Source organism: Pinus tabuliformis, chromosome 5_2 (assembly GCF_031772625.1).
Source record: "Pinus tabuliformis cultivar Carrire ecotype Pingquan chromosome 5_2, CPIR1, whole genome shotgun sequence".
Classification (NCBI taxonomy): Eukaryota; Viridiplantae; Streptophyta; class Pinopsida; order Pinales; family Pinaceae; genus Pinus; species Pinus tabuliformis.
The window spans coordinates 955,254,503-955,278,969 of record NC_142306.1 but is presented as its reverse complement, the minus strand read 5'-3'; the positions used below and the strand labels follow the sequence as shown (position 1 = coordinate 955,278,969).

At 38.5% G+C, this 24,467-nt stretch overlaps 1 protein-coding gene across 2 annotated transcripts in view; it reads left to right on the top strand.

Moving 5' to 3' along the window:
* The window catches only part of IPT9 (isopentenyltransferase 9), a 336,165-nt gene that overhangs the window by 162,072 nt on the left and 149,626 nt on the right, over nt 1-24,467 (top strand). For both annotated transcript variants that reach the window (XM_089437271.1, XM_089437272.1), the window contains exons 5-6: nt 13,958-14,156; nt 14,367-14,592. In XM_089437271.1, the coding sequence (XP_089293397.1) occupies nt 13,958-14,156; nt 14,367-14,592 (425 nt within the window). The remainder of the gene's footprint in view (nt 1-13,957; nt 14,157-14,366; nt 14,593-24,467) is intronic.

The following is a 24,467-nucleotide window of genomic DNA, read 5'->3' as shown; positions in this document are numbered from 1 at the left end:
CTCTTACTTCTGCAAGTGAGAGGGTCTGCACCTATCAGAAATAGGTCGTTCTTAGAAGGTGCCGATATGAGAGGTCTAACATCCACAACCTTCAAACAATGGTTTGGATCAGCTTCACTCTTAGTGAATCTCAGCTTCATCTGATAGTTATCAATCCTCTCATATCAAACCTGGGGTGATTTGCTTCAAGCCATAGAGGGCTTTCTTCCACCTGCACATGTGAGATTCTCGATCATGAATCTCAAACCTCCTCAGGTTGTTCCAAACCTGTGGACCTGCTACATGAGGGGAATGGTCCCCTTGTGAGATTTTCCTTCGGTACATCTCAGACATGTACCTTCATGCTCCTTTTGAACTCAGGCATCCCTGTCATCATCTGACTCACAGACCTCCGGTGCTATCTGTCAACTGACATGGTTCCAAATGGACTTTCTACAATTTGATACAAATTGCCACCCCTAAACCCACAAGTAAAAGCATCTTTGAAAATTCTATTTTCAAACACGTACCTTTCTGTCGATGAATGCCACCCTAAAACCTTTGACTTCCATTGCTGAAATGGACACCAGGGTCTTCTTGCGATTAGGTACATAAAAGAGAATCTGTAAATGAATCGATTTACCCTCATTTAATTGAGGGATAACACCCTTTCCGTGATAGGTGAAATCGACTCCAAGTATAATCCCACGAATGTTTCCATCTCTACCAAATTTGAGAGAGAGCACCCTTCTATCCGATGGAGTGCCTTGAAGCACTACAATCAATAAGCCAGATTCCCAAAGAATTTGAAGGAGAGGGCGAATACAAGATAACACTTTTTTATCTTATCAGAAACAACATTTGATTCTTCATACCCGGGTTTCCTTGCTTTCTTTGAAGAGTCGATCGTGTCCTTGATGACTTGCATTACCTATCATTACTATGATCATTGAAGATGTCTCTGGAATGATTGTTATCATCATCAAGTGATGTGTCCCTGCAAGTCAGACACTCTTTCGCATAATGGCCGAACTTATTTCAACCAAGCATTTGCCTTTCCTTCCACCCTTAGATCCAAACTTCCCATAGAAGTGATCTTCAGGTAGGCCATCAAAAACTTCCACTGCGCCATTCTGATAATATTCTCTGCTTCGACTTCAACCTTGGTGAATTAGAAGAGGGATGAGGAATCCATTGATCCTTTTGTCCTTTCCCGACTGTCTTCGGTGATTGCTCTTTCAATCTTGGTTGGGCTTTGTCTTCACCTCAGCTCTGATACCATGTTAATTTTAGGTATGTTCTATGCTTAAAGCAATTTATTTCAATTTTCACAGTTAGCTCAATATCTTTTCCTGATTAGCAATCATATCAACATTAAAGTAAACAACAGATAGAACATAAACATAAATCACAAAAGACAAGCCAAGACAAGAGGATACAAGATGTGGTGCTATCCAGGGACAAACCCCAATGTGGGGAAACCCTTGATCAATTCTTCTTTTATGTTCTTCAATAGTTCAATAGAGAGAGAGAGAGAGAGAGTACATTTACAATAGAAGTCAACACTTTGACTTATCTAGATAAGAGCATAGATTATCTCTAAGAAGATGATACATGAGATCAGTTGAAGACATGCTGCTTCAACTGATTCTCCAAGGTGACTCCTTCACCTATCATTGTGCTGCATCTCGTCATCATGTTGCACCTCACTGTGCTGCACCCATCATCACTATGCTGCATCTCATCAATGCTTCATCAATCATGACTGTACCCATTACTGTACTGCATCATGTACCATTGTTGCACCATGTTGCCATATTGTCCTATGTGCTTGCTTGCTGTACCTTGCATGCTCGCTGTACTATTGCTTGCTTCGTGTACTTGCTGCACCAAGTACCATACTGCTGCCCCATTATTGTTTTGTCTCATCATACAGCTGTCCCAACATCTTACCACTGTCCCTTTGATCACTGCAACATTATATCATTGATGTCCCATCATCTTGCAGTTGTCCCTTTGATCATTGCAACATTATATCATTGTTGTCCCTTGAATATTGCAACACTATATCATTGTTGTCCCATCATCTTGCAGCTGTCCCTTTGATCATTGCAACATTATATCATTGCTGTCCCAACATCTTACAGTTGTCCCTTGAATATTGCAGCACTATATCATCGCTGTGCCATCATCTTGCAGCTGTCCCTTTGATCATTGCAGCGTTATATGATTGCTGTTCCATCATCTTACAACTGTCCTTTTGATAATTGCAACATTATATCATTGCTGTCCCAACATCTTACAACTGTCCCTTGAATATTGCAGCACTATATCATTGCTGTCTCAAAAACAAGCTACTGCTCCAGCAATTAACTCGGCCTCCATTTAGGAACTCACGCCTCCTCCATGTTGTCTTAGAGCCTCCCTAGCTCGCTGCGGTTAGGGCAATCCATAGACTGTGTTAAGGTTCTAGGGCATCCATTTAGGGTATTGACCCTTTTCTAGGCTGCGTTGAGGGCTTACATTGTTGCCCTTCTTGATTGTGTATACCTCTTCATAGGTTATGTTAGGGCTTCTCCATAGGGCAACGTTAGGTCTTCTCCATAGGGCAGCGTTAAAGCTCCTCCATAGGGCAGCATTAAGGCTTCTCCATAGGGCAGCATTAGGGCTTCTCGATAGGGCTGCGTTAGGGCCTCTCCATAGGGCTGCATTAGGGCAGCGTAGGGCCTCTCCATAGGGCTGCATTAGGGCAGCGTAGGGGCTAGGGCACTCCCACTAGATTAGGGCAGCGTTATTCCTTAGGATCTCTCCTCCTACTAAAACCCAAAGACAAGTAGAGAGGAAGAGATCCCAAGTCTGTTGAAATGACTTGAAGGCCACCTCTATTTATACTAAAACGTTGAGCACAAGTGAGGTTTATTTGGTTGCTGGCTGACCTTGACGAATTGTCCCATAACACTAATAGATTCATAATTCCATGAATATGTATCGGAATCGGATGATCATTAGATCAATCCTACACCTCTCGATGAGAGGGATCCAAGAAAAATATCAGCTGCCATTAATAAGATGACCCACATGGAGTTTGGCCCTAGTTGCCAATTTTGACAGCTTGTCACTATCCCCTGCACTGTTCGCCCTTCAATCCACAGCATATAGACTTTATGTCACTGTACTCCTTCAATTTTCGGTTTCCTTATACCTTCGTTGTCTTGTCACAGTCCTCAGCTCCTCTTCCTCGGCTACTACAGTTCTTTGCTCAGGAATAAGTTACTTTAATCATGCCACTGTCTTGAGACAGTCCTTCATGTTCTTCGCTATTCTGATGATGATAGGACAGGCTACCACCGAGAGGAGATATGTGTATATATAGTCTTCCGAGAGCTATATTCAGACTTCACCGAGAGCTGTCACTGTGTATATATATAGTCTTCCGAGAGCTATATTCAAACTTCACCGAGAGCTGTCACGATGTATATATAAGAGGCAGACTTCACCGAGATATGTATCACCCTTGATCACTGTGTATTGCGTTACTTCTTCTTCGCTGACTATTCTAAGATGATTCGAAGACTTGTTGGTGTAATGCAATGTCACTCCTTATATATATATATATATATATATCTATCAACATTGGTATATTAGGCTGACATGAGTGCCTTAAGCTAGGCTGACGTATCATTCAAGGAGATCACTGTCTTTTATTTAGCCGATTTGCACGAGGATAGTGACATTCGTTCTAGGAGTGTAGATCCTTGACATCATGACTTTTATAATACTTACGCTGAGACATAAAATCCTAAAGACTCAAGAAGAAGTCTTTGACCTATGGTAAACACATCTTGGTCATGAAACCCATGATGTAAGGAATAATAATAATTTGTTTCTTCTTTTACATAATATTATAATTACAAGTCATAATGAAAACCGAACCTAGTTACATTTTCTTCAACAAAGGAAACCTATAAGAATTTTGGAGTAAAACATGCAAATTATTTTTGTCAGTGAGCACATTGGCCGTGGACGTCACCAATGCGCTGAATTTTTGGTGTGTCTACTTTCCCAATACTTATCAGACTGATGTATGGCTAGAGTTTTGCACATGCTGATATTTCTGCATCTAAAAATTATTTCTCTGCTCTCCATTCATGCTGTGCATATTGTATCTCAGTAATCATGCTATCTCTCCCACACAACTGACTTATATCACTATCTCCAAGATGCTTTAAGCCTTTAATCTAGGTTCTGATACCATCAAAGAGTCAGCAGTCAAATGACACCCATAGCCTGTCATAGAGAAGAGGGAGTTGTATTTGATATGAGGACTATTTTTTTAGTAAGATGTAGCATCCACGAAACTAACTAGATAAACTTTAGACATAATCAATGTACGTTTGTTAAAAGTCATGTATTAATTTTGTTGCCAACCTTTTCTTTTCCAAGGAGAAATTCATGGTTAAATCCTAGGTATGCTTTCCTGCATTAGTGGATGGCATCCCCAGTAAATTTGTTGGTGTAGACTAGTCCACCTATCCAGCAGGAACTAGTAACTCACTGGAGCTTGGCACGGAACAAGCGAAATGCTCAACAATATTGGTGACAACCGGTTGAGCTAGCCCCTTGGGCTGATTTTATTACTATGCCACTAACTCTAATATTAAGAACTAAGGCACAATAAAGTACATCGATATATTATATGACCTGTTGTTGCTCAGATTGTACAGACACCATGACAACCGCTCAGGGCGGGGGCTGTCACTCTGATCCCCGCCCACTCTATTCTAGCTGTCTCCCAACAACAAGCTATGGGGGGTAGTCCCTATGGAAATGAGGTGAAGGAAAACAAGTTGGGAACCAACTTGTTTGGGAGACATGGATGAGTGGCCTAGCTACTTGGTTAAATTTAACAAGATTAATGATTATATTAGATTTTAAGTATGAGACCAGTGCCTTATGGAGTCACAATTCTTGCTTAATGTAAATTAATGCCAAGTAACCGGATGGACACCCGCTGCTTGATATGATAGACTAACCTATATGGGATGCAAGTCCTAAGAGCTAGGTGTGATGCAAGAATGTTGGTAAATTTTAGATTAAATGCCTATTCTAAGTTGAACCTCTCCCTTAACTGTTTTGAGAAACAATCTTCAGAGTAGGTTGTGGGATGGAAGCCAACGGGAAGCAGACAAAGGCCTGATTAACGATACCTACCTTGTGTTCCAACTTCCAACCACCTAGTGTCTCTAGCATTGTAGAGACTGTGGCTTTGACGACTGCAAGCACTATGTTAACCACTAAGAATGGTTGAATCCCTCAAGCTAATTGGAAAAGGGTTGCCTTAGGAGTTTATCAACCTAGCTTATGCTAGGAGAAAAGGTTTTGATTGCAAGCTAGATCCTAGAATGTTCGTGCAATGATGATGAGTGAAATTATTTGAGTTAAGATTGTTTAAGTGTTTAAGTACTCAAATTATGATTACTCCTTATGACAACAATACTTAACAACAATTAGAGGACAATCTTAATACAAGGCAAGTGCTTAAGGATACAAGTGCCAATGAATCAATCCACAAGATACTTAGAATAAATTATCCAATTTGTCAATTAGCCAATGATTACACGATGCCAATAAAATTTACTCAAGATGTTCTTATCACAATGCCAATTAGATTCCAAGTGTCAAAGCAACTTAACCAACCACAAGATCAGAAATTTAGAGCTTAAATGTATGAGTGCTTTAAGTGTAAAATTCAGAAATCCTTGTAACTTGGAGAAAAACAAGCAAGTGTTAGATCTCAAATATCCAAATCAGCAGTAATATTTCAGAAAATTCTAGCACTTATTAGACTTATGACAACAACAAGAAAATCACTTTAGATCATGGAATTTACCAAATATATGAAACAAATTTTTTTCCAAATGATTAGCAGATGTAAATTTATGAATTTAGCCCACTTTAAAATGGAGTATTTAGTGATATGTTAGATCTGAAGTAACTTATTACAACAGTAAACAAATCATCAAATCAACGAGTTAATGATGCTACAACAAATACCCAATATGACCAAAACTAGGAAAAAATTATCAAAATTGAAAAAATCAAGTTTCTAGGACTTTTAGAGTGTGATATTCAGAAAATATCAGATATGAAAAACTTGTTATAGTAGTGAAGAAATCAGAAAACCAGTGAGCTATTTTTTTTTTAACCATGTGGTGAATCGATAACTGCCAGTCCTAATCTATGGGAGACCCAGGATCAATCCTCGTAGCTGCCACTATAACACCAAGAGTACATCCAACTATCTGCAAGTTGATATACTAAGATCCGATGATTTTAGCAAAGCGAGACTCTCGTGCCGCCAAGGCGGGGGGGCAGGGGGAATTTTCTCTCGAGCCGCCACCACAGCAGGTCATGTACTCAATGAGATTTGAACCATGGTCTCTTGAGCTTCGCCCAAGTAGACTTACCGTTAAACTACACATCACTGTACTTGAACAAATGCCAAAAACCAGTGAGCTATTAGTGCTTGAACAAATGCTAAAAAATGCCCAGAACTTGGAAAAAATTGCCAAAATTGAAAATTTGAAATTTTGAGCCTTTAAGGTGATTTATCCATAAAAAGTTCAGATCTGATATATTCAGTTATGCAGTAAAATTCCAGCAAGCAAAAAATCAGATCTAGGCTAGATAACCAACGTCCAAGTGACCAAATTTTAGGAAAATTCAAATTTTGCATTTTTCAGTTAATTTGACCAAATTAAATGTGATTTTAGGGCTTATATATCACTGTTGAAAATAGAAATTACAACAGTGGTAAAATAGCGAGAAGCTAGGGTTCAGATAGCAAACCAAGGGAGGCCTTGGGGCTGTGTCGATGGCTAGGAAGACTTCCAATGAAGATGACCACCAGAAAACAGAATGTTAACCCCAAAATCACTGCAAAACAAATTGTTAAAGATAAAATGTCAATCCCTTGAAGAAACCCTTGTTTGTAATGAGATCTAGCCATTGTAGGGCTTATGACCTTCTTAATGCTTGCAAAATAGATCCCAAACACTAGCCTTTTAGTTTTGGCTAAGGGCTAGGGCCTTCAGAAAATGAGTTTCTTCCCCCATTTGAAAATAAGAAACTTGCAAAAATAGCCTGAAAACCCTAGACGTCTAGGTTTTATGAGGTCTCGAATGTCAATTTCTTCCTCAATCCTGAAACAAATTTAGAATAGAAACCCAAATACCCAATATAAAAAAAATAAATTTAAATTTCAAAACCCAAAACCCTAAATATATACAAAATCTAAAAAAACCCAAAACCCCAATTAGCAAAAATAATTTACAAATCTATTCACAAAATTTACAAATGTACACAGGTTTTAAATTTATTTATTTATTTATGGAATTTCTTCTTTAATGAATGACTAAAAATACTTTAGAAACCCAATGCACACTATAGCCTTAGCGAAGATTAAATCCACCATACAAATATTTGAGATCCAAGCAAAATAATTTCTGCCCAAGTTTGTGAACTTGGAGACCAAGGACTGAAGTACCTGCAAACACTATGTATTTATCTCAAGACAATCTGTTAATCATATGGGGAATCAAACCACCTAAGATTAGCCCAAAACTATCAATAGCATGATTTTATCTCCATCTAATGAAAACAGATCTTACCAATATTCAGCACAACATAGGAAAGCCCGTAGTTAGTACATACCACAAATCATGAACATGGAACACCTTGAAATTGCACCCCAAAGTCTTTATTATGATAGAAAACATATTTCCCAGCAAGACAATAGTTTACATGAAAGCTTTAGCAGCGATTTTCTAGCCAAAGATCATCGTGCGAGAGACTCAAATGACTCTAATTTATAGTTAAACCCTCCAAGTGGAAAAATAACGACTAGTTTCTTTGATCCTTGTGAAAGTAATCTTGGTTGTCGATAAACTCTTGAAGATCTTTTAATTTTAGCCATTGAATTTTTATTTTTGAGGAATTTTCGAATTTATCATTTAATTCCATTTTAATTAGCTCAAAATTAACTGTTTTGAGCTAATTTCGTAAAAAAATTGACTTTGAGTTAACCACCCAGGTCTGTTGGTCCAAATTTTCTTGAAATATACAATATTCCCTTGGTGGAAGACTTCCAAAAATTAATTTTCTTAGGACCCACGAATTTTTCTACTTGGAGAAGTATTTTTCCTAAGACATTTTAATTCTGACACTAATTAATTAATTTTCTAGCTTAGGATTTAATTTTATTTTTCCAGGAAAGTAAATTAATTGACACACGAGAGGATTTAATAATTTTCCACCCTCTAATACATAAGACTTTTACATTTACAACCCTGAAAGGGGGAATACACATTTGGCTTAGAGTCTAGACCCTCAAGACACATATCTAATTATGCGACACAATATGATCTAGTAGACCAAGTAATTTTTAATAAAATAATTTAGCCAACTAGCTTAAATTATTCCCAAATTACATTTACATCGAACTCGACTAGAACACTAGGACTCTCTTAAGACTTTGACGAAGAATTCCACCTTAGCTTTGGGGTGAGTCTGGAGGGAAAAACTTTGCCGACCATCTGTGTTCAGAAACACACATGAGTAAGTGAGACGAAAAACCTCTTAGGATGAAACTTTTCGCCAAAATAATAGGCTTGTTGTTAAATTTGGCAACTAGGGCCAAACATCACTTTGGACAACTCTTATGAGGTAACTGATATTTTTCTTGGATTCCTCTTTTCGAGAGGTGTAGGATTGATCTAAAGATCATCCCATTCTGACATGTACAAATAAAGTTATGAATTTATTTTGATTATGGACAAATTGTCAAGGTTGGCCAGCCATCAAATTAGCCTCCTCCAGCGTTCAACGTTGCATATAAATACAAGGTGCCTCCTCCTCATTTTGGCATCTCATCTCATTCATCTTTCTGTCTCTCATCTTGATTGGGTATGGATTTCTAGGCCTCTCTCTCTCCACATGTGCGAAAGGAAGACTGTCTTTTTTAGCTGTTGTGTTGATCGGATTTGATCGAAATTTCAGGAGGCCAAAATTCCAGGAGACCGAAATTTCAGGAGGCCAAAATTTCAGGAGGCTGACTTTGACCAACATTGACCCTGTTTGACTTCAGTTTTGTTAGGGAGACTTCTCTTTGGGCACAAAAAACCAAGGCAGTTTGACCCCTGCGTTGACCATTGTTGACTGCCCTAATTCAGGTTGTTGCATTGACTTTTGTTGACCAGATTTGACTGGTTATTTTTCGATTGTTTTGGGCTGCATTATCTTGCTATTGGAGGCCAAGTTGGCCAAGGTTGACTAAGCTGGTTTGGAGGTCAATTTCAACCCTGTTGACCAACGTTGACTTTTTGGTTCTGTTGTTTTGACTGATCAGTTTGGGCAAGTGAATATTGTAAATTGTATTCTCTCTCACTGCTGAACTTTTGAAGAATTATAAGAAGAATTGATCAAGGGTTTCCCCACATTGGGGTTTGCCCGTGGCTAGTGCCATATCTTGTGTCCTCTTGTGTTGGACCCCCTTCTACTGTTATTGTTTATGTTCTATCTACATTTTACTATCATGTTGATGTGATTGCTATACTGGATATGATATTGGGCTAATAAAGAAAATTGAAGTAAAATTGCTCTAAGCATAGAACATACCATTGTTATCCCAAAATTAACATGGAACTAGAGTTGATGTGAAGACAAAGCCCAAGCAAGAGCGAAGAGCAATCACTAAGAGGAGCAATCACTGATTAAGAACAAGTCTCAATGGCCTCCACATCTTACTTCAAGTCTAATGATAAGCTTCATGATAAGTATGATTATCATGCATGGAAGATGTCTCTTGATTTGACTTTAGAAGAGTAAGATGTCATGGATTATGGGCAGGGAAAGATTCTGGAACCTCCTTCAAATGCACCGGTTGTTGCTAAGACAAAGTACAAGAAGGGTGAAGTCAAAGCCAAGAAGATCATCAAGGATTCTATTCATAAGCGCTTAGTTGCTTACATCTCCGGTTTGAATACATCAAAGGAGATATATGACAGGTTGGTTGGCATGTTCAAATCTAGCATTGCAAATCAAATTTTTTTCCTCAATAACAAGCTTAAGGATATAAAGAAGGGAAAAGGTGAGGATATTCAATCCTACTTCATGAGGATTACCAAGATAAAAATTGATCTTCTTTCGATTGGTGAAGCTATTGTTGACAGGGAGCTCACTCTCATTGCCCTTGGAGGTCTTCCTCCTGAATGGCATGTGTTCAACACTACTATTCTCAATAACGACATAATTCCAGGTTTTGAAGCATTGCTGACTAGATGTTCTCAACTTCTCAACAAGAAACAAGAATGATGGAATTGGAGATGCTTTCGAATAGGAATAATCCTACCGCATTCTCGCTCATGCCAAGAGGAAGAACAATGCAGGTTCAAAGAAGCAAAGTCAAGGAAGACCGGGATTCAAAAATGGAAGGAAGGGAAGATGTTTCGTTTGCAACAAGTTTGGTCACTATGCCAGGGAGTGTCCAAATAGAAGGGACACATTTCATGATGATGATCACAATCATTCCAGGGGCAACAACAACAATCAAAGGAATGGCAAGTTCAACAACAAAGGGAAAAGGATGCTTCTGCTACTCAACTTGGAAATGATCGAGCTTCTAAAAGAACAAGAAACTCCAGTTATGATGAGCCTAATGTTGTAAATTCTAAGCAAAAGGAATTTTATCTTATATCTACCCTCTCCACTGCCTCTCCTCTGGATACTTTGGGAAATTGGTTGATTGATAGTGGTGCCTCAAGGCACTTCACTAGGTACAAAGAAGCTCTTTCAAATCTGATAGAGAAGGATACAAATTTGTAAATTATCCTTGGAGACAATGCCACCTATCCCGTGAAGGGAGTTGGGAATGTTACCTTTCAATTGAATCAAGGTAACACTGATCATCTTCAAGAAGTACTATATGTACTTGATCTAAAAAAGAATCTAATGTCTATCTCGACGATGGAAGACAAAGGATTCAAGGTGGCATTCATCGATGGAAAGGTACGTGTGTGGAAAAGAAATTTCAAAGAAGCATTTACTCTTGGATTCAGGGTTGACAGTTTATATCAAGTTGGAGGAAGTCCACTGGGAGCCATGTCTTGCGACACATCTCTTCAATCTGAACTATGGCACCAGAGGTTTGCTCATCTTCACTATAAGGCTCTACCCGATGCAAGGAAGATGGTTACAGGTATGCCCAAATTCAAAATAGAGCATGAAGGTGTATGTCAGGGATGTGCCAAGGGAAAACATACAAGGGGACCATTCACCTCAAGTGATAGCAAGACTGCAGACATTTTGCAATTGGTTCATTTTGATCTATCTGGTATGTTGCCTGTCACATCATTAGGAGGATATTTATATTATGTTGTCTTTGTGGATGACTTCTCTTGCAAAACTTGGATATTTTTTTTGAAGAAGAAGGATGAAATATTCTCATGGTTCTGTGCCTTTAAAGCCTTGTTGGAAAATCAAACAGGAAAGAAGATCAAGAGATAAAAGATCGATAATGGAACCGAGTATGAGTCAAATGAATTCAATGACTATTGTAGGGAAGCTGGCATTAAGAGGGAGACTACTACTGCATATACTCTTGAAAAGAATGGTGTTGCTGAAAGGAAGAATCGTTCCATTATAGAAGCCACTCGTGCCATGCTTCATGATCAAGGATTTTCAAAGTTCTTATGGGGAGAAGCTGCCAACACTGTTGTGTACGTTCAAAATCGATGCCCTCATCAAGCATTGGAGTCCAAAATTTTTGAAAAAATTTTCACCGTTAAGAAACCTGATGTTTCTCATTTTAGAATTTTTGGTAGTCCCGTATACTTTCTTATGCCGAAAGATAAGAGAAGTAAATTGGAGTCATCTGGGAAGAAAGGAACTTTTCTAGGCTATAATGAAACTTCTAAGACATATAGAATCTATGTGCCTGGTCAAAGAGAAGTAGAGTTGAGTGATGATGTCACCTTCGATGAGGACGCTGCCCTAAGGAAGATTAGCAACCTTCCTATTCCAAGGAAGGACAAAGAAGCAGAAGCAGGAAATCAGGGAGATTCACAGGATGAGCCGATGACAGGTGTTGAACAACCGATGGATCCCATTGATCCTCCTCCTCCAAAAGGAGACCCTCATGGCTGAGGGAAACTCTCGAAGCTGCTGAGAAACATGTTGCACTGAGGGGGACATTTCATGAAAGCAAGAATCCTAATAGGTACCAAGGGTACTTAACTGCTATGAGCACCATTATTTAGTCTGAACCTTGCTCATTCGAAGACGCTGTGAAGCAACAAGTATGGAAGGATGCTATGAACGAAAAGTACGAGTCAATTATGAAGAATGATGTCTGGGATGTGGTCCCCAGACCCTAGGACAAATCTGTTGTCACCTCTAAATGGCTCTACAAGATCAAGCATGGTGCTGATGGAAGTGTTGAGAAGTTCAAGGCCAAATTTGTTGCTCGAGGCTTCTCTCAAAAGGAAGGTGTAGATTATGATGAGATATTTGCACCCGTTGCTTGCTACACCACCATCCGTTTGATTATAGCCCTTGCTGCCTCACAAGGATGGAATCTACACTAGATGGATGTCAAGACTGCCTTTTTGCATGGTTCACTTAAAGAGGAAGTCTATGTGGAACAAGCTGAGGGGTTTGAAGTTCAAGATCGTTAGACACATGTATGCAGGTTGAAGAAAGCCCTCTATGGGTTGAAGCAAGCACCCCGGGCTTGGTATGAGAGGATCAATAGCTATCTGATGAAGCTGGGATTTACAAGAAGTGAAGTTGATCCAAACCTTTACTTTAAGGTTGAGAATGATAGACCTCTCATCTTGGTACTTTATGTGGACGATCTCTTTTTGACAGGTGCATACCCTCTTATTCATCAATCTAAGAGAGAGTTGGCTTCCGAATTTGATATGAAGGACCTAGGACTGATGCATTACTTCCTAGGGTTGGAGGTCTGGCAAAAGCCAGGGGAGATTTTCCTTTCTCAAGGAAAATATGTTGTGAAGCTACTTGAAAGATTTGGGATGGTGGACTGCAAGTCCGTGACTACTCCAATGGAACTTAACTTCAAGAAGTTATGCAGAAGTGCTGTCGGGCTCAATTTGGGAAATTTGTGTTGGCTTGTCTTCTACTGTTATTGTTTATGTTCTATCTGCATTTTACTATCATGTTGATGTGATTGCTAAATTGGATATGATATTGGGCTAATAAAGAAAATTGAAGTAAAATTGATCTAAGCATAGAACATACCATTGTTATCGTAAAATTAACACTTACCCATGTTGTTACATACATTCAAGGTCTTTATAGGATCATTTATATTACATTACAGATGATCCGATCTTGTTGAAAAATTTTGGCACTTCTGCTTCCTTGGAACTTTGAAAAATTGAGTGCAACATGACCATTTTATTAAATACTACATTGTAATAACTGTGAAGTAAAATGGCATCCAGGTTCGCACATCAAAAACAAAATATGAAATGTCAAACGTTAAACAATATATGCTTTTAATCCATGGCAACCTCTCCTGAATACATTTGTTGTTGTATAGGGAGAAATGTCAAATAAGAGCATGTTCTTAACTTCTAAGAGAAGCTAGCTAGATTGTTTTTTAGGATGTCTCAGACAAATGTTGTAGTCCAACACTTTTGTACTGTAGATTTTTCTGGCAGAACTTGAGGCAATAGGTACTCTGTTTTTATTTTTCTGTGAGATGACCTGATGCAATGCTCTTACCTGGTTTGTATTCTAAGCTAAGTGGATTAGAAATGTGTGCTACTATAATTTTAAAATTATGTTGTTTTACTATGTGAAATTTACTGTAAATTGGACTATAAAAGATTGAATCTAAGGGAAATTCTTGAACTAAGTGGTTAAACAATAACTCTTCACTATTTTGCTGGGAAAGGTATTTGTATGGCAAGCCGGATGTGCCAGAAACATCTCCTGAAATTGTCTCTGATGTGAACTCGGAGCTTAGAACACTCCAGAGCAATGGTGACTGGGATACAGCTGTGCAGCTTCTTCTGAAAGCAGGTGATTCCACTGCTTGTAATGTGGAGCGCAATGACTGGTACCGCATTCGTCGTGGCCTTGAAATCATTAAGGCATGCACTATGTAATCCTTCATATTCTTTCATTGAAATCTTAGTTTTCTTATGGCATTTTTCAATGGTCTAAAACAGTTTGCACTAAAAGCAATTTCTAAACCTGCAGGTTATTGGTAGATTAGAGAACTCACATACTTCTAGTAGTTGTATTCATTTAGTTCCTTATTCGTGAAACTAGTTTTTACATTTCTTCTTCTGTTATGCCAGGCTGCAGGAGTTCCTCGAACTTCATTTCCTTTACCGTATGACGCTCTCAAAGGACAAGTAGCCTCAAGAATAACAGTTTCCTGCAGTGATAGCTCTGATGCAGAAGCTGAAAACATGCAGAGTTCCTTGACAGAATTGGACTATGACTTTCTCTGCTTTTTTTTTTCAGTTAAAAGGACAGATCTTTATCAGAGAATTGATCAGCGGTGTGAGGAGATGCTTACAGGTAAGGTTTATAGCTAGGTTCCAGTCATATGAAGTCAGCTCTGCATATTGAATTAAATTATACACAATTGTCAATTTAGTTTCTCTAAAGTTGTGAATATCTATGGCTGTGATCCTCATTACGTCAGGTGTAGGATCTTTAAAATGTTTACAGCATCTCCCCAAGGATGAAATTTATTAAAATAGGGAGGCATGAATAAGATTATTGAAGTGTGTAGTTTGTTGTGATAATATGGTAGCCGCAGTTGATTCATATTGCACTGCAACTTAACTATGTTGTCTGATTTTTTAATGTTTAAGCTAATTTCAAAGGAAAATTGTCAATTTCCAATGTAGCATCTTGGTTTTTCTGGGGCTATGTTACCAGTACACTGGCACCCTCCCCATCTTTCTCTCTCTCTCTCTCTCTCTATACACACACACTCACATATCAAGGATCTATATCCAATTAGGATACATGCTGGATATGTACAGGGATGCCATCCTATGACAGATACCTCAAAAGATTAAAAAACAAACACTACATAAAACTGACAAACAAAAAGGTTCTAGGAGGCTGTTTTTCATCATTAGAGAGAGCAGCAAAAATGCTACATCATGCCATGGTGTTTTCTGAGAGGAGATTCCAGAATGAAGTGTATTTCTGCTTAATTAGACAAATGCAAAGGCCACGGTGATGTTTTCCATCCCTCGTTACTTTTTCTAAAAATGACTTTTCTGGCCTGCATCAGAGATACCAAAATTTACTGAAGTAATCGTCCAAAATAATGACAATCTATCCTGGCTGAGAAACTTTGTTATAACATCTTTGTTGGAGATGATTTCTCTGTCTGACTAGTCATATTACCGTCTATATATATATATGCTCTGTATACAACTATACTGTACCAAGAATTTTCAATTTTCTAAAAAATTGACATATCAATGCTATTTAGGTTCAGGGACAAGAGATGGTCACGATTATGGTCATGCCCATACAATTACATGACGTATCAAATATACGTTGCGGTATATAAACTAAGTTTGATGATGCCAATAGTTAGGACAGTTCATCTAGTAATAGCTTTAATAATGATGACAATGTTATTGATGCACCTGCTCCAAAATGGAAAATAATATTTTTTCTAAGATTGTGATTCATGCCTTAATTAGTGAACAAAATGAAGATACACCATGTATTCTTTCCGGATTGAAAATGTAGCAGTCACTTTAATAATTGATTCTGATTGCACATACAATTTATCAATTTAAAGAAACAATACTGCTATTCCACAATCTGATAACAACCCTCCAGTGGGTTCTTGCGATTCTTCATCAAATCTGGAACCAGTGCCTATCTTTTTGGGGACCCTGCAATCAACAAAGGTTTCCTTGCTGAGACTTACATTGTGAATAACCACCTGACATTTATTACTGATTGTGTTCATTTGTTGGACATTAATTAAGCTATCCTTTTAGGTAAATCTCCAAGACAAGCAAGTTAGTCACGACCAATAACTTTGTGGTTCTTGAGTAGGGAGTGCCCATGTGTTTGTGAAATGTCATGGAATGTGCAAGACAACTCAATGGGGACAAGGTGTGCTCTTGTTTGTTGAATTATTTGGTATAGGATCTGTTGCCTCATGGGAGGTATCCTAATACATTTCATGACAAAACCATTGTAAGACCAAAGAATGCATGTCTAAAGCCTTTTAGTGTTAGTTTTTGCAGTAGTAGTGGACTGGTATTCTAGTCTCTATGATGTCTAAGAGGCTAAGGAACACAAAATCTCCAAAACCCAGAATAGGTTTCATGAGAAAAGACTTGGAAACACCTTAATTAAATTAATTAGCCAATAATTCAAAAGTTTCTAAGTTTAACTTAAGAAAATTGGTTTATTAAAGTGAATTAATTAAGGGAGTTTGATTTTTCTCTAGAGACTTCCGGAAAAGTTAATTGGTGGAGTTAGGATGATCTTAGCCGTTGGTTGAGATGTGATCGTGGCTGCTAAGACTCCAACTAGAGATTATAAGAGCAGGTCGAAGTGCTTGGAGAAGGCATCAGTTGTGAGTTGAGCATTTTGACTACCCAGTTGCAGGTTTTCAGCAAGGGCGCAGTTGAAGCTAGGGAAGCATCAGAGGCAAGGGTTTCAGTAAAGATTTGAGAGCAAGAGTCCAGAGGAATTTTCCTCAGTATTTTCCAGTGTCCAAGAGATAGGAAGAGGAGGCTGAATTCATCTGCAGAGGAGGCTGCTACAGCTAGTGCAAGCAGCTAAATTTCCCAATGCGAGTTGTTGGAGGATCCATGTTTCAGTTGCCAGTTGCTAGATTAGTGTCCCAGAGACAAAGTGAGTGGGTTTCAAAGGCAAAAGGAGGTAGTATGACTTGTAGGAAGGTGATTCTGAGGAGATTGATGACTTGTCTTCAAAGTTGGAGGACGAGCTCACTATGTTTGCAACATTATCCTCAAATGGTGGAGGAGTATGATGCTCCAATATGTTAGGTCAGCCAGGGTCCGAGGGAAGAGCAACAAGGAAGTCCATATCTAGCCAAGGAGGGCTTGATTAGTAGATCAGATCCAGTTGTTGTGTGGTCCTCAGTTGGATCATTATCTTTGCTACGAGAGCCTAATAGTAAAAGTAGCAAGAGTATTGAGTCATGACAGGTCAGTAAGGTGCAATAAGATACTCGAGAGAAAGTTCTAGAGCCATTTGTGAGGCGCAGGCGCAGTCAGATGCTCGAGAGACAGGTGTAGGGCTAGTTGTAGTGACACAGTAGATAAGGAGAGATCAAGTTTCCAGTTGCAAGTATGAAGTGCAGAAATCCGTGTGAATGGAGTGGCAGTGTGAATTGACCAGTTGTAGAGTGCAAGTGTAGTTCCAAACTTCCAGCCAAAGAGAGACTCTAGGAAGGGGTTTCCAGCTAGAGCAAGTCTCCAACATTCTAGTTAGGAAGGGAGACATAAATTTCCAACAAAGAAGGCCATAGCAGGCAGTTTCCAGTGCAAGTTAGATAGTCAACCAGTACATGTTGCAGAGGGGCTATAGATCGTGTGCCAGCGCCGATAAATGATCCGGAGGTAGAGCGAGTAGTTTCAGTGAGCAGCAAGAGGCAGAGTGACTGCCGAAAAGGGTTTTTTCAAGAAGAACTAGTTTCCCAGAACAGTGTCATGCAGTCCAGTTAACCAGAGTAGTTATAGGCAACAGTGCGAGTAGCAAGGAGCAAACCAAGTTGATTTGCTAGAAGGAAAAGAGATTTCCCAGCGGGAGATCGAGATCACACATAGTTGTAGTGATGGTAGCCGTGTAAAGGTAGCACAAGGGCATCAATAGTGTGAGATCAGAGTATTTTAGTGGAAGCACAATTTGGTTCAACTACAATAGGTAGCACGTGAATCAGAGTAGCGCAGTAACATGGCAGACAATGATTACTGGAGGTTTGCTAAATTATGGCAACATGTTGTATCATAGCTGTCAGACACTAGCAACGCAGGTCAATTTGGCTACAACTTGTTCCTATAGACTAGCAGGTGGTTGATATACTCACAAAAGCCTTAGGTAGTTCAAATTTTGTCTACTTCAGGGAGTAGATGGGTATAGTGGAGAACACCTTCCTCGCTAAGAGGGAGTGCTAGTTTTTGGAGTAGTAACGAACAAGTTTCTAGTCTCTATGATGTCTAAGAGGCTAAGGAACTCGAAATCTCCAAAACCTAGAAAATGTTTCACGAGAAAAGACTTGGAAACGCCTTAATTAAATTAACTAGCCAATAATTAAAAGTTCCTAAGTCTAACTTAGGAAAATTGGTTAATTAAAGTGAATTAATTATGGGAGTTCGATTTTGCTCTAGAGACTTCTGGAAAAGTTAATTGACAGAGTCAGGATGATCTTAACCATCATTTGAGATGTGATCATGGCTGTTGAGACTCCAACGAGAGATTATAAGAGCAGGTCGAAGGGCTTGGAGAAGGCATCAATTGTGAATTGAGCAGTCCAACTACCTAGTGGCAGGTATTCAACAAGGGCGCAGTTGAAGCGAGGGAAGCGTCAGAGACAAGGGTTTAAACAGAGATTTGAGAGCAAGATTTTAAAGGAATTTTCCTTAGTATTTTCCAGTGTTTGAGAGATAGGAAGAGGAGGCCACTATAGCTAGGCAAGTAGCCAGATTTCCCAGCGCGAGTTGCTGAAGGAGCCACGTTTTAGTTGCTGGATGCCAGATTAGTGTCTTGGAGGTAGATTGAGTGGGTTTCAGAGGCAGGACAACATGCCAGAAGGTAATTCCAAGGTTGTATGATTTTTCTGGAGGCAACCATACCCATTTCTAGCCAGGCAGTGCAAATAGTCAAGAAGTGCTAGTTCTTGGGAGAGAGGGCCGTTGAGAAATCTAGGGCATTATATGGATTAGAATCTTTAGGTAGATTTCTCTTAGACTTTGACATATTCTTGTGATTGGTATTTTCTTCTTATTAATTCTTCATTCAATTTATTATGTTCCATTTATAAAGATAAATGCCAAACAATGAAGATCACAACAACACAAGATGTAGGGGCACTCTGCTAGGGAAAAATCCCTACCTAGGGGAAAACCCAGTCCAACTCTTCCACTAGTATATTCAAATCAACATGAGATAGTGCAAGACCCTTTAGACCTAGACAAAGACCTACTCCAATCACCAAGTCAGCCATTCCTTCCAGTAGATGATCCCTGCCAAAGTCTCCAAGTGTCAACTTCTCAGTTGTAGCTTCAATCCAGAATTTCGGATCCCTAGCTACAAATTTTCGGCTCTCAGCTTCGGAATTTCAGACCTGCAGTAGATTCAGAAATTTTGGCCCCAACAACAGTCCAATAACTTCGTACATGTGAGATAGAGATGCCCAAAAATTTGATCCTTGACTTCTACAACTTCCTCCTTCTCTCTCCTCAACTTCACTCTTCTTTTTCTGCTTCTTTCTTTTGTAGATCGAACTTGTTAATGTATGCCTCAAATGAGTCGAACTTATAGCCTTTCTACTGGGTTGAATATACCTATTCCAGGCTGAATTCACGAGGACAGGGCCGACTTGGTGTGGAGGTGACAAATGACTCTTTTGACTCAAAAATAATTCTTTTTACATGATACAAAAGCCCAAGAAGGGTCTAATAAAAATGACAATGACTCTATTGACTCATGTCAAAACCTAGAAGCCTTTAATGGAGGCTTTGACTTGAAAATCGTTGACCCAAGCATGAAACCCATGCTTTAATAAGTCAATTTCGTTAACAATATTTTTTTTTCTTTTTCTTTTCATCAAATACAATTATGAAGACCAACACTAGTTACAGTCTTCAACACTCCTTCTTAACTAGGGAGATATTCATAATAACATACAAATATAGGTACATGGAAGATCTCATAATGAATGAACTATGAAGAGTTCTAGCACACACAATGCTACAAATTAGATACCCGACCAGGGTACTCTAATCGGGTGGGACTAAGGTGTACTCAAGCTTTAGCCATTCTAGTTACCATTTGGCTTTTAAGCTCTAACACCAGCCCAGGGATCTAGTTATCTATCCAAGGTCGGAGCTACATGACCAATGCCACCCTCCCTACATCGTGATCTAGACATCAACACATAGGTCAGCCAGATGTCCTCCCAAGCATCTTGTTGCCACAAGATGCTTCATCTCTCCTTATCAACTAAATCAGATATATATATCCACTACTCCAAGCATGCTTCAAACGTTCAAACTTTTTATGGAGAGATCCTGCACAATCACAACCCCAATCAGTAATAAACCTTCAAATATATATACAAGTAAACACAAACCTTCAGGGTCCTCAATTATTCTGATGCTACTTATATCATCATAAAATTGTTGGATACAACTTGGCGGAAGCTTTCTTCTTTTACCTCTTCAGTAGCACCAAATACAACCTCAGTACTTTTCAATTCTTTTGTTCGCAAATCCATTTGTAGTTCTTTCATTCGTTCTTTATTCAAGGTATTTACTATGACTCTCATTTTATGCCCTTCCTCTCAACTGGGGACATATATCTTTTCTTCTATCCAAGCTCCCTCTCAACTTAGGAAGATCAACAACTACCTTCTTTTATAACATTAGAGAAACTTCAACCTTTTAAGGCTTCAGTGTTCCTCATGGCGTCGAGGTCATCTTGATCATCATCATTCTTATAGCTTCCTTCATCATGCTCATCATTATTATTATCTTTAATTACGAACATTTTCAACATTTTGAAGATTACGTACCTGCAAAACTTTAATAGCAAGTACAACCAAATACAAATATACAGAAGCACGAATTCAACTATATCAAAATCATGTCATTACAATGGAAGCATCAAAACATTTAGGCTTTAGACATCAAATACCTAAACCTAGTTAGAACTTAGGTTCATGATCAACAAGGGTCACATCTTTTATATATATTAGACTTCAACATCTTGCTAGTGTTTTGTCATAAACCCTAGACTCCATCTGTGAGACGTAAAGCCTTAGATATCAACAACTCAATCAATCAATCATAACAATATCAGTGTTCCATGGGGACTCGCCCCCACCCCTAGGGGTCTAGTTTCCTAGCTCTCCCGCGCTCCAAGGACTTGGGGACGAGAAGGGGTCATTTCCCCACGCTCCCAAAAAACAGGGTACGCAGGGGGATGTTTCCTTGTGCTGAGGGGTCGTTTCCGAAAAGGGGGTTGTGAGGGACCATGGGGGGTTGTGAGGGGCCATGGGGGGTCGTGGGGGGTCGAGGGGGCAGGGACGAGGGGGGACGTGGGGGGTCGAGGGGCCCGATTTTTTTAAATAAACTTTTGTTTATAATTAAAATTTAACATTAGTTTTAATACTTTAGGGTTTCAATTCGTTTTCTTATAAATTTAATTCATTATTCGCCCTGGCCCCTCACTCCATTCACAAGACGCTCCTAGTTCCTCTGCAACAGAGAGGAATTGGTCCACATATAGCTTCATCCACTCTATCAAGAGGAACAAGCTTACCTCTAAAAGAGCGGAGAAGTTAGTTGCTGTGCACAATGCCCTACGTCTTGAGCATAGGAAGACACTTGAGTATTTGAAGGGACTAGCAACACGATGGGATGTTGATCCAGAGGATGATGCACAGGTAGATATGGAGGAGAGACTTGATGAGAGACAGATGGGGTTGGTTGGTGTGCCACTTAGCATGTTTGAGAATGCTAGTGATTCAGATTCAGATGGTGATATGGTTGATCGTTATTTATTCATGCAGTAGCTAGATGCAGAGACTAGCAGGGCATTACCTTGAGGCTTGAGCAAAATTATGCTCCTTTATCTTTTGATATGTTGATGTTCTTATGTTATTCTGACTCTATAAAATTTTGACTCTTGATGTATTAGACTTGACTTTTATAATTTTATGTCAATCTTAACTGTTCAGTATTCAATGTTCATAGTAGGAAGTGGAACATCAATATGGTTTAAACTTTAATCATAATGTATGATGTATGATTATAAATTAGAATTTTAAATTTATATGATATTAGATAATGATATTCATATCAATGATCATGCTTTGTAGCTTTTCAATTCAAACCCAATTGTCATAGTGGACTCAATTTATAAATCATAATTTATATTTATAAGCTTTTAAGACCTTGACGTCCCCCACGTTTCCTAAAAATTGGCGGGGGGCTTTTGCATAGGCCGCTCCCGCGTATCCTCGCTCCCTCGCCCCCTCGTCTCGGAACCTTGGTGAAACATTGAAGAATATGCTTTTAGCATTACCTGTCAAACTTTGCTAGGGTTTGTTGTAAAGCCAAAATTAAATCATATCAACAATATACTTCTAGGGTTTCATCATCATGCCCTAGAATATCACTCTCTACTAGGGTTTTGTTACAAACCCTAGATTTCTAAAACATGAATATCAACAATTAGGTTAGCATACCAACATTACATCTCTAGGGTTTCATTCCTTATATCAATTTCTTTCTATGTTGAAAACCCTAGATGAAAACTTTGAATTCCAAAAATTAGATAACAATTTTGACCAGGCTAGGGTTTCAATCATACAAAAGAATATACAACTAGGGTTTCATTTCTAGGATCTTACTTTAGTTATTATAAGGGTTTTGTTCATAAACCCTAATTCACCAAATCCTAAAAATCTAGGATTCAATATATAACCTAGACATTAACAATCAACCCTAAATAACTAGGGTTTCATAATCAACATTGACATACCCATAGCGTCAAGGTTTTACAGTGAACCCTAAAGGTTAGGGTTTCACCAAAAATGATCAAATAAGAGATAGTATGATAAGGGTATATTCAATCTAATGATGAATCACCCTGACAAGAATCCTTACCATTCAACACCTTGAACAAAAGAAAGTTAGTAATACAAGACAAATTTCAAAATTATTGTATCTTTTAATGAGAAAGTTTAGCTACAAAATCTTATGGTCTTAGACATAACTTGAGTTGTTCTTTTTACAAACCTTGTAGGTATTCCTTGAAGTGCTCCCTCTGAATTTAGCCATGATCTTTACATTTGCAACACTTATTGACAAATACTACCAAGCAAAATATGTGATACCAAAAACATGATGTTAATCTGTTAATCTAGGGTTTCTATATGACTAAGGTTTTCATATGCCACTTAGAGTTTACAGCCTTAGATATCAATGCCAATTTTAACAACTTTCGATAATGAAGACAAACCTTAGGCTCATATAAGCAACTAACCTTAAAATATCTTATGTTAGATCTTTAATAAATGAATATATATTATACATACCTCATAATTACGTACCTTTGCTATAAGGGTCTGTTCTTTTGGTTGCGATGAATTCCTTATTATTTTCTTCAAGGTATTTTTCACTATATCTAATAGTCTCTTTCTTGAATATATATATGCATATATATGTCGCTGCTTTGCTACAAGACTTTAAGATGGGTTTCAATCATTGTCAGATTTTTGTCTTGTTTATACACAGAGTCAAAATAGGAGTCTCGGCTCCTTTTTTGTTGGTAACTGTAGCCTTCAGTTCGGATATGCTTTAAGATTATATAATCTTTTAAACAAGAAACGTGCTCAGTACTTCTTTTTATATAACTTGTACTTTGAATGAACAAAAGTAGGGTATGGATTTCAAAACTTTGGCACTTTTGACAATGGTCTATAAATAGAACATATGCTTAAAATTGTCCTCCAACAAATTGGATCTAAGATTTCCTTAGTGCACAGGTGTAGAGTGAGTATCTTAGAGCTCATAGTTTTGATACCTCAGAGACTGTCTTTCTAGGGTAGAGTTTGGAGTTTTGCACAAGATTCGGGAAACTGGATGGAGGTTGCAAATCTTGTGAGGTCTCTTTTGACCTTTGCTCTTATGCCAAGAAGTATGGCCACCCTTAGGTTGGTAGACAAATCTTTCGTCATTCCAAAAATAAGGTTCATTATACCTTTTCTCTCTTAGAATAGATCTGTGACTTTGTAACAGAGATTAGGGCTAGATAAGGATGCCCAAGAGCTTCGATCCTTTTGTCATTGAATGTGGACTACAAAGGGCTATTAGATTAGCCCTTAGGTTTCCTTGAATAGGGCTTGTATGCCCTCCAAATGCTTTCGCTAGCCTTGGGCTTATTTCTGTAATTAGGGCATGATTAATTGCCCAGAAATTCGTTCTTCTTGCCTTCACTAATTCGGTCTAGGGTAATTGTATTCTTTGAGATGGTATGGAGCTAAATCGATCTTCTTTTCTGCCCTCTTTTCAAAGTCCTAACTCTGATACCATGTTGAGAAATCGAGGACATTACATGGATTAGAATATTTAGGTAGATTTCTCTTAGACTTTGACATTTTCTTGTGATTACTCTGTTCTTCTTAGTAGTGTTTCTTTCAATTTATTATGTTC